The 11,203-nt window shown below is 35.3% G+C and overlaps 1 protein-coding gene across 1 annotated transcript; it reads right to left on the bottom strand.

Moving 5' to 3' along the window:
- Nucleotides 1-10,782, bottom strand: LOC126810104 (SPRY domain-containing SOCS box protein 3). Its single transcript, XM_056098712.1, has 4 exons — nucleotides 10,218-10,782; nucleotides 8,716-8,903; nucleotides 8,089-8,317; nucleotides 1-7,065 (listed from the first exon to the last, which is right to left on the bottom strand). Exons 1-4 carry the CDS (start codon nucleotides 10,660-10,662, stop codon nucleotides 6,725-6,727), a joined length of 1,203 nt encoding a protein of 400 aa, XP_055954687.1. The 5' UTR covers nucleotides 10,663-10,782; the 3' UTR covers nucleotides 1-6,724.
- Between the last annotated feature and the right edge of the window lie 421 nt (nucleotides 10,783-11,203).

Genomic DNA, 11,203 nt, shown 5'->3' with positions numbered 1-11,203 from the left:
GTTGTTACAATTACAATATATTTACAAATATTTGGTTTCGTAGCTTTTTAAATTTATTTACAAGTAATAATAAAACAATAATTTCTCCATTATACAAACGTGTACCCGATATACAAATGTGTACCCGATATACAAATGTGTACCCGATATACAAACGTGTATCCGATATACAAACGTGTACCCGATATACAAACGTGTACCCGATATATTATGACATTTTACATCTCAGAATCTTGGGCCTCATTCACGAAAACTTAAAACTAGAATATTTTAAGGATGCATTATGTAAGAACTAAATCTGCTGATTTCAAATCTTTATTTTGGCTTCAAATTTTATATAAATTCTTATTTAGACATTTATCAACATGACAAGCTTATAATCAACTCTCTAGATCATCAGATTGCAGAGAGAGAGAGAGAGAAATAGGGTTTAACGTCCACTCGACACAAACTAGGTCATTTCGGGACTAACACATGGTTCAATTTTATTTCAATAATTCGCTTGTGCGTAGGGGTCTTTAGCAGTGGGAGAAAACCGGAGGACACGGAGAAAACCCTCGAGGTTGGACTGGCAACCCTACTCCTTGTCACGTACAACCGGGGATTCGAAACCATGTCAGTTGACTCAATGACAGGCCTTATGATACAGCGCGCGCATGCTAACCATTCGGCCATCCACCCCACCCCCCTTCAGTAACAGATTTAAATCAACTCTCTAGCTCATCAGATTGCAGAGATTTAAATCAACTCTCTAGACCACCAGATTGCAGAGATTTAAACCAACTCTCTAGACCACCAGATTGCAGAGATTTAAATCAACTCTCTAGACCACCAGATTGCAGAGATTTAAATCAATCATCAGATTGTAGAGATTTAAACCAACTCTCTAGACCATCAGATTGCAGAGATAAATCAACTCTCTAGATCATCAGATTGTAGAGATAAATCAACTCTCTAGAACATCAGATTGTAGAGATAAATCAACTCTCTAGACCATCAGATTGCAGAGATAAATCAACTCTCTAGAACTTCAGATTGTAGAGATAAATCAACTCTCTAAACCATCAGATTGCAGAGATTTAAATGGATTCAAATGCGATTTGCATTTAATGATTTAATCAAAAAAAAGGTGAATCAAGGCTTAGTTTCGGTTAACAAGTGTACCGTAGCTATGATAATAAACAATCTATGCCACATCCTGTTAACCCTTCAAACAGTGCTAACTTCACTCAGAATAAAGTAATTTGAATTAAAATTTCAATAGATTCATTTTGCATTATCTATATTTTAAAACTATTATAGCAAGAACGATCAGCTTTTTATCTAAATCTTACATAAGGTATCTTTAAGGCTGCAACCATATTTAATTACTTGAAAGCTAAAATTCATAAAATATTTTAGCTGAAGTTTTGCTTGATAATGACTAGAGAAGCCTAGTCAAAACGTTGCTCAGTAATTGTATTCCATAGAATTGTGACCTGTGTATTCCAGTTCAATTACTAAATGCCATTGAAACAATTCATTAGTTGAGAGCTAAAATTCTTAAAATATTAAGGATTAAGTTTTCGGGAAAAAGAACCCTGATTTATTAAAACACCAATAACAATAAAATATACAATAATAAAAAAATGGCGGACATATTTAATTTGTTTTTAATATCCTTAAGGTGAAAAACTTAGTCAAGGTCTCTCAACCCTTTCCATAAAGACCAAACCAATTTAAATTTCTATTTTTCAGGATCACCTGATAAAATTCTTCATCTCATTTCTTGGGGCAAAAGACTAATCCATAAACAAGAAGTATTAATAAAGATCCAACCCCGAGTTCACAAAGCATTCTCAGACTTAAAGATACATTATGGGAGATTAGATAAAGAGCTAGCAGTTCTCACTATAATACTTAAAAACTAGGTTATGTAAAGGGAATATGCTGAAAATTTCATTCAAATTGATCCACTATGAACCGAGAATTAAGCGATTGAAATTTCTGCCTAGCCTTGATCATCATTACTAAAGTCAGTACGATAAACAGCATAGTCTTGATTATCCATTTAATCATTACATCATGAAGGAAAGTTATGCAGTAAATCCGCTCACAATTCACTAAAGATCGCAGGCTAGCGATGCCATCGAGAGTTGATTATGATCTGGATAGGTTAATTAATGTCTAATTAATAATTTAGATAACATTTCAAGCCTAAAGAAAGACCTGCAACAGGCAGATTTAGCTCTTGCATAATATATGTTTAAGTTTTTGTGAATAAGAACCCTGATTTATTAAAACACCAATAACAATAAAATATACAATAAAAAACAAAATGGCGGACATATTTAATTTGTTTTTAATATCCTCAACGTGAAAAACTTAGTCAAAGTCTCTCAACCTTTTCCAATAAGGATAAAGCAATTTGAAATTCTGTTTTTTAGGAACACCTGACAAAATTCTTCTTTTCAGTTCTTGGGTCAAAAGACTAATTCATAAACAAGAAAGTTAAAAATTTACACAACTTTCAGTCACTGTTTATGACAATATCTTTTATCCAGAAACACAAAACTTTACACATAGTTTCTTATTGATGTATTTAATACATAAAAACATAAGTTTTATAGAAAGGCTATATCTGAGTTCAAATAAGGCAAACAATTCCGAGTAAATAAATTTTTAACGTAAGTCTGAGAATGTTTTGTGAAACCAGGGCCTAAATGAACTGAAAATCAAACTGGTTTGGCCTAATCCCAACAATACTGGGTTAAATTTATTTCAATATGAAATATATCTCCATCCTCCTGTCATAGTATTCTTTTAATACCTCTTTATCATTCAACATTTAAGATGCATTATGTAAGATTCAAATAAAGAAAGAGAAAGAGAAATGAGGTTTAACGTCCACGCAACACAAACTAGGTCATTTCGGGACTAACATATGGTTCAATTTAATTTCAATAATTCGCTTGCGGGTTTAGCAGTGGGAGGAAACCGGAGGACCCGGAGAAAACCCACAAGATTGGACAGGCATCCCTACTCCTTGTCACGTACAAGCAGGGAATAAAATTGAATGAAGTTAAGAATACTACACCCAGAGGATATCATAAACATTATCTATGGTAATAATTACGTTCAAATGTCAAATTTGGTATTCAAGAAGATGATGTCATGGGAGGGGCATGTCTAAACTTTCACTATCCGTGTTAGAAACCGACTTTTGATCAAAGTAAAACATAACATGATCTGAAATGTCATTCAAGAAGATGACGTCATGGAAGGGGTGTGTCTAAACTTTAACTATCCGTATTAGAAACCGACTTTTGATCAAGATAAAATATAACCTGAAATGTTGGACTGTTTTCACCAAGACTCTGTAGATGATTTATTTCATAATATTTAATTTGTTATATAATAATGTAGGACTATTTCGCCACGACTCCATGCAGATGATATATATTGTGATATTAAATTTTGCTACATAATGATATAGGACTATTACACCTTGACGCTGAGAAGATGATACATCTCATGAGAGAAATGGGGTATACTGACCACTCGACACAAACTAGGTCATTTCGGGACTAACATATGATTTAATTTTATTTCCATAATTCACTTGCGCGTAGGGGTCTTTACTTTAACAGTGTGAGGAAACCCGCGAGGTTGGACAGGCGACTCTACTCCTTGTCACATACAACCGGGGAATCAAAACCACGCCAGTTGACTCAATGACAGACCTTATGATACAGCGCACACGTGCTAACCATTCGGCCATACAACCCCCCCCTTCTCTCATAATATTAAATGTGTTACATATTAATATTAAAGGCCATCAGAAAATAATGCAAGTAATTATGTCAACATATATATATCTTTTCCCTAAGTATGACACGAACCTGAATGTCAATGTTACCTGCCACAAGTAAATTTCAACGTTAGGAACATTCGCCATTCTCCGTGAGCAGTCGTAACTTTCCATCAATAAACAATCTGTGACATCATTTTAGTCCTTCTGCTCATATTCTAGTCTATATTTCTGTGAGCAGAAGGACTAAAATGATGTCATGAATTGTTTATTGACGAAAAGTTACGACTACTCACAGAGAACGGACTAACGTTTAAATTTACCTGTTACAGGTAATACTGACATTTGGGATCGTGTTATACTTATGAAAAGGATATGATGACATAAATACTTGCATTATTTAAAACATCTATGAAGCTTTTCTGGTGACCTTTAACCCTTAACCGGTCAGGAACTTGTCTTGTCAAGTGCATTGAGAAAAACATGTCTTTGTTAACATTTTTTGATGAAAAACGTAATTTAACGATGTCGGGAAGGTTAAAGATGCTCAAAGTGGTTGAAATACTTATGAATTATTCCGACTCGGATTATATCAATGACACCGATTCTGAAGACGATATTTCTGATGAAAATGATTTAGAATGATTTGCAAATTATAGATCAACTTATCCCCTTCAACTTTTTTATTGGTATCAAGAGTCTATCACTAATAATTATCCGGCAGTATTCTATTAAAATAGCCATACAAAATGTTTCACGTCAGCCTTTATTTAGCCTGACCACTTGACGTCATGACGTCAAAATGACGTCGACCGGTTAAGGGTTAATGTGGCACTGTTCACCTCGACTCTGTGAAGATGATACATCTCATGACATTAAATTTGTTACATAATAATAATATTTATGCATATAAAATTATTTGTGAATACATAATAATAATAATACACAATAAAACAATATAATAACATATAATATCATTATCTTTCATCTTTAAAATTGATTCAAAAACATTTACAATACACACCCAGAGACAATCTGATTTAAATACAGATCTATATTTCGTTTCGTTTTTTATACTTTCGATGGTCTACACTACATGAAGATCTGACCAGTTATACTGGGAGGTCGTGTCTGGTCGTACGAGCGACTTTTGACCCTATAACATCCCTCATAGATTAATCAATCAGCGTTGACGTTTCTAGTGGTATTCCTACAGTTACGTCCATGGCACGCCAAGAAGTTGCAGTAACAGGTGGTTTCATTCGCTAATCCCTCACGCTATCCAGAACGCGGGTTATATAACAACTCTTCCAGATCCTAGTGTAGTACAGACAAATAAAAGGCAATTTTGAACTATAAAAAAACGAAATGAAATATGATCTGTGTTTTAATCAGATTGCAAACTGAAGTCATTGGCGTAGCTGTCATCATTTTGCGTAAATGAATTACTGGTTTATATTACGAGAAAACTTATGTATGCCAATATATATGTCAAACATTTATTCGGTTACAAAGTCAACTGCAGAACAAAATTTTTTGCAATCAAGTTTGAATGGAATCGACTGAACATATACAATTTTTTAAAATCACCAATTAACACGTGAAAAATAACAATAAAAATGATATTTACAAAAATTTGTTGCTTTAACAATTATCCAATGATAATCATTGAAAAAAATTAAAGGTCACCGGAAAAGCTTCATAATTTTTTAAATAATGCAATTAATTATCCCGAATGTCAATGTTACCTGCCACAGGTAAATTTCAACATTAGCGATTGCTGCCACCTTTCTCCGTGAGTTTCGTAACTTTTCGTCCATAAACAATCTGTGACGGAATTTTAGTCTGCCTGCTCATATTCTAGTTTATATCTCTATGATCAGCAGGACCGAAATTACGTCAGTGATTGTTTATTGACAAGTTCTGACTACTCACGTAGAAGGCCAGCAATCACTAACATTTAAATTTACCTGTGACAGGTAATATTGACATTCGGGATCGTGTTATACTGATGGAAAGAATATGTTGACATAATTATTTGCATTATTTAAAAAAAATTATGAAGCTTTTCCGGTGACCTTTAACACATTCATATTATCATAAAGTTCTCAAGTAGGCAGAACAAAAACAACATTTATTTCTTTCTTAAAATATATTTACAAAGGATAGATTTTAAAAATCCTTTCCACAGATGAAGCTTTTCTGGTGACTTTTAACACATTCATATTATCATAAAGTTCTCAAGTAGGCAGAACAAAAACAACATTTATTTCTTTCTTAAAATATATTTACAAAGGATAGATTTTAAAAATCCTTTCCACAGATTTTAATTCATAGTTAAAAAAGACATGAACAAAGAGAGAGGGAGAAATGGGGTTTAACGTCCACTCGACACAAACTAGGTCATTTCGGGACTAACATATGATTCAATTTTATTTCAATAATCTGCTTGAACAAAGGGGTCTTTAGCAGTGGGAGGAACCGGAAGACCTGGGAAAAACCCACGAGGTTGGACAGGCGACTCTACTCATTGTCATGTACAACCGGGGAATCAAAACAATGTCACTTGACTCAATGATAGACCTTATGATACAATGCGCACACGCTAACCATTCGGCCAACCCTGCACATGAACAAAGCTATAACAAAGCTGAGCTCAAAGTTTCACAATTTATCATGTAACAGGTAAGAGTACTATATGATATGGTAGATTACAAAATAAAACTTTACGACTGATGTGCTCAACGTTCTGTAAAAATTAAAATACAGCATGCTAATCATATTTCTTATTTTTTATATTTCTAAATCTTATAAAATATAAAAAAGAAAAAAAAAAAAATTATAGATTTTTATCTTTAGACCATCATTCAGTACTTGTTCAAAACATGTAAAACGAATCCGCAGGTTTTCCAATTTATAAAACAAATTCAAACGTTAACTTTTCATCTTTTTACAACCATCGTAATCATCCCTTGCATCTGATTCCGATTGTCTTTTACGTTTGTTTCCATGGCAACTGCTTGTATCGCCATCGGCACAGGGTTGTAACAGCCAACTGATATTATTACACAAGAAACCGCGGAGACCCGGAGGAAGTCGGACGACATCCAACACACTCATATGATGCGGAACTATTTTGCGAAGAGTCTGACAACACATAAATTGTAACGATGTTTTGAACGAACGACTGGTGATGACTTTCATACCACTTCTTGCTGCTGTTGATGACACCATTGGATATAAAACTTTCCCTTGTAAACCTGTATACGCCACACCTGTAAAAAGATCAAAGAGTAGATATAAAAACCTGGTATATGCTACACCTGTAAACAGATCAAAGAGTAGATATAAAACCTTTCCTTGTAAACTGGTATACGCTACACATGAAAACAGTCGATATAATGAATGGATCCATTCACAGATCCTATTTCGTTACGTTTTTTATAGTTCAAAATTTCGTTAAAATATACTTGTCTTTACTACACTAGTATCTGGAAGAGTTGTTATATAACCTGTGTTTTGATTGATGTGAAGGATTAGCCAATCAAACAGTCTGTTACGGCGAGTTCTTGACGTGCAATGCACGGAACTGCGGGTTTCCCAGTAGAAACATCAACGCTGATTAGTTAATCAAAAGTCTGACTTCATAGGGTCAAAATCCGCTTATATGACCCCTGACGCAACCTCGCACTACAACTGGTCAGATCGTCATGTACACACTGATCCGCAGTGAATATTTGCTAGGCCGCTACAATCACTGATAAGGATGACATCGATGCGGCTTAATGAGCCAGTAATATTAACTTTTTTCCTGCGACAAATTAAATTCTAAAACATTTTTTTTTATGTATTGGAAAAATAAATAAAGGCGTTTGACGTATTTGTAGGTAAAAATTATTTCCTATTTAGTGTAAATGGGTATTAAAATGACTAAAATGCAGCATTCTCTCCGAAGCAGTAACGTATTATGTAAACAATGCACGCGCCATTCAGCCAATGATTGACGCCGCGTGCTGTGACGGCACGTGTTAAGGCAGTCATCTTTGACAGAGATATATTACTAGACTTGTGATTCTCTGTGAAACAGATTGCGTCATGTAGTAGAGGCCATGGAAAGTATAAAAAATAAGATACAAAATATAGATGTTTATTTGAATCAGATTGATTCTGTTCCTCCTAACTTTCATAAACCAAATTGTGACCCCTGACGCAACCTCCCACTACAACTGGTCAGATCTGTATTTTAATCGGATTGATTCTGTTCCTCCTAACTTTCATAAACCAAATTATGACAGTACCTAATGGTTTTCTATTTTTATAAAAAGTCAGGGTTCCTCTCCACATATCCAGATGAGCTCCAATAATCGAACCTTGTCCGAATTTACTCGCGTATCTGCGTTTCTGATTACGATGTTGCGTTGTCCCGGTGTAGGATAAACCCCAGCTTTCTGCATCTTGGCCAATCAAACTACAGAATTTATGCTGATATTTTGTAAGATCAATAAACTCAGTACCAACACCAATCATCTGAAAATAAAATCAAAAGATAGGTTGCCAGGCAACGAAACATACGCACACAGTAGCTAAGTAGTTAAGGGACTCAACAAGGGTTGTTGTATATTTTTTTCTTTTATCAGAAATGAAAACATTTACAACACACTTCGAGTAACAACCATTTTGACTTCTAGTTCTGCCCTATTCTAACATTTAGTATACAAAACATTTAATATCAATTGCCATAATCATATGAAATGCTTGAAAATTGAAAGGCTTCTTCGTCTCATGACCTTAAACACTGTGTATAAATATAAAGTCAATCGGATATTAACTTTAGCCTCTAAAGCGTCCACGTGATACTTCAAAGTGACTAAGGGCCATAAATCTGGCAGTAATTATTATGTAATAATATAACAAAGTAATGTTACCATATCTGTTCCATAAACAGGACTTGTCATTTTAACTTCCCAGAAATATTGATCTTTAGCCATTGGCTTATTTCCTCGAACAGCTGCTGTACCACAACTATAGTCCAGATGAAAGGCTACTTCTTTACCATCATCTATCAACTGACTAGCAGGAGATTTCGTTTTCTCATCCCAAACCCAATCAAAATCTGAAATAATAAGAAAGACGTGGCTTTCAGACTCTTCAACTAAATCGATTTCAGACTCTTCAACTAAATTGCTTTCAGATTCTTCAACTAAATCGCTTTCAGACAAAATCACTTTCAGACTCTTCAAATACATGTAAATCACTTTCAGATTCTTCAAATAAATCACTTTCAATCTCTTCTGCAAAATCGTTATTTTTTTCATTCTGAATGTGGAACACAGAAAAGAATCGGCTTAAGTTTCATTAATCGTTAAAGAAATACTTCCGCCATTTTCAGACTAAGCTAGTAATTTTATTTTAATGCGAAGGATTGGTATTTTGACTTGTCTTCATTTCGTACACAAATAATTATTGTTCATGCGACATAGGTTTTTAGTCCCATTCAAATATAAAATTGTTGTCAGATTAGTGCATTGGTTCAGGATGAGGATTCAATTTAGTCAGTATTTTATTTGAATACAAGTTTTTGATCTGACTAATGAATTTTGAGAGCCAGGGCCATTACTGGGAAGTGTGACAGTAGAAATAGTTGATCTGACTACACCTGTTATGAATAGAGATTAGCCGATCATTGGTTATCATCGGCAATGGTTGATGATTGCATCATGGTGCATAACACTATCAGTATTTACCGATAATTGTCCATTTTTACCAATGTTTTGACGGATATTCAATTGTAAAGAAATTCTAAAGTGGCTGAAATTGATGTGTGCTTTTTAGAGTTACTGCCACCACAGGAAACAAATAGCTTTAATAGAGAGGGAGAGATGGGTTTAACGTCCACTTGACACAAACTAGGTCATTTCAGGACTAACACATGGTTCAATTTTATTTAAATAATTCGCTTGCACCTAGGGGTCTTTAGCAGTGGGATGAAACTGGAGGATCAGAAGAAAACCCACGAGGTTGGACAGGTGACCCTACTCCTTGTCACGTATAACTAGGGAATTGAAACCACGCCAGTTGACTCAATGACAGACCTTATGATACAGCGCTCACATGCTAACCATTTTTACTGAAGTTGGCCATAGTCTTGAAGAATGCCAGTCAAGTCGCCACAAGAAATATCGTCCACACGAAAAATCTGGTTAAGTCGTCCACACGCGTTGGTGGAGTCGTCCACATGACTTATTTTAATTCCAGGTTGTAGATATATGTTAGTGTGGACGGCTCCACCAACGGGTGTGGACGACTTAACTGTGGACAAATTTGCTTGTGGACGACTTGACTGTGGATGAAATTTGCTTGTGGACGACTTGACTGGCACCCGTTTTGAATAGGTACATGTAAATAAATATAAATTAGAAAAAATTACATCTGTCATCTTCCCCACATTTACAGCTCTTTTCTTTACCAAACTTCACACAATCACAGAAAGTCTCCGCACGAACTGGTCGGGCCATACACATCTGGTATCCCAAATCTGTATCTGAACGATTGGGTGCTGTTTGCGTCGAGGAGCTGGCTTCGGCGACATGGTCATCCAGGTTTAAAGAAAGTGATCGGTTTATGGTGAATGGAGCATTTGTACGCTGTACCATCATGTCGACTGTTGCAGTCACCACAGCTAACTCTGAGTCGCTGACTGATTCAACATCTGTGTTTGTCACCATGGTGGAATTCCCAGTGTCAACAACGTCGTTGACGCTATTCGGATCTCTTGCCTCTGGCGAAGAAATTGTTGAGCACGTTGTATCAGCTCTTTCTTCGCCATTTTGATTTTCGGGTTGATTAAGTGAATTTCCCGATATGCCACTCATTCAGGACGAATAAAACACAACTGAGAATCGAGTAAAATTGGGTTATTGGTGAAAATTAAGACGCATTATGGAATCAAAATTCTAGAAAAAATATGCGTTTCTGTCACTTGTAAACTTCCGCTCTGGGGTCAAGGACAATACCACATCCGGATTTATAGAAAACACAGCAAAGGATCCAACATATACAGAGAAAGATAATTCAGAAATTTGGACTTGGATCAAACCATATTATTCGTAGATGAGAGAAAAATTGGGTTTAACGTTCACTCGACACAAACTAGATCATTTTGGGACTAACATATGGATCAATTTTATTTCAATGATTTGCTTAGGGTCTTTAGGGGAAACCGGAGGAAACCCACGAGTTTGGACTGGTGACCTTACTGATCCTTGCCACGTACATGCAGTAGAAATTTAGCCTAGGCAGTGGAGCTACAGCCTACCCTTGTTTCAAATTCAAATTGTCCATGGTTCTTTTACATGCACACCAATGTCTACATGGGATGTCAGTTTTTCATCCCATCCAAATGACTAGACACTG

Source organism: Patella vulgata, chromosome 2, assembly GCF_932274485.2.
Source record: "Patella vulgata chromosome 2, xgPatVulg1.2, whole genome shotgun sequence".
In the NCBI taxonomy this organism is placed as follows: domain Eukaryota; kingdom Metazoa; phylum Mollusca; class Gastropoda; family Patellidae; genus Patella; species Patella vulgata.
This window is presented reverse-complemented; position numbering and strand designations above follow the sequence as displayed.

What these genes read in the sequence shown, in the direction of transcription:
- LOC126810104 (XM_056098712.1), bottom strand. Translation starts at nt 10,662, where the DNA reads ATGAGTGGCATATCGGGAAATTCACTTAATCAACCCGAAAATCAAAAT. An exon ending in ATGTGGGGAAGATGACAGAT is followed by an intron (nt 8,904 to 10,217) that starts GTAATTTTTTCT and finishes TTATTATTTCAG; the next exon opens with ATTTTGATTGGGTTTGGGAT. An exon ending in TAAAAATAGAAAACCATTAG is followed by an intron (nt 7,066 to 8,088) that starts GTACTGTCATAA and finishes ATCTTTTTACAG; the next exon opens with GTGTGGCGTATACAGGTTTA.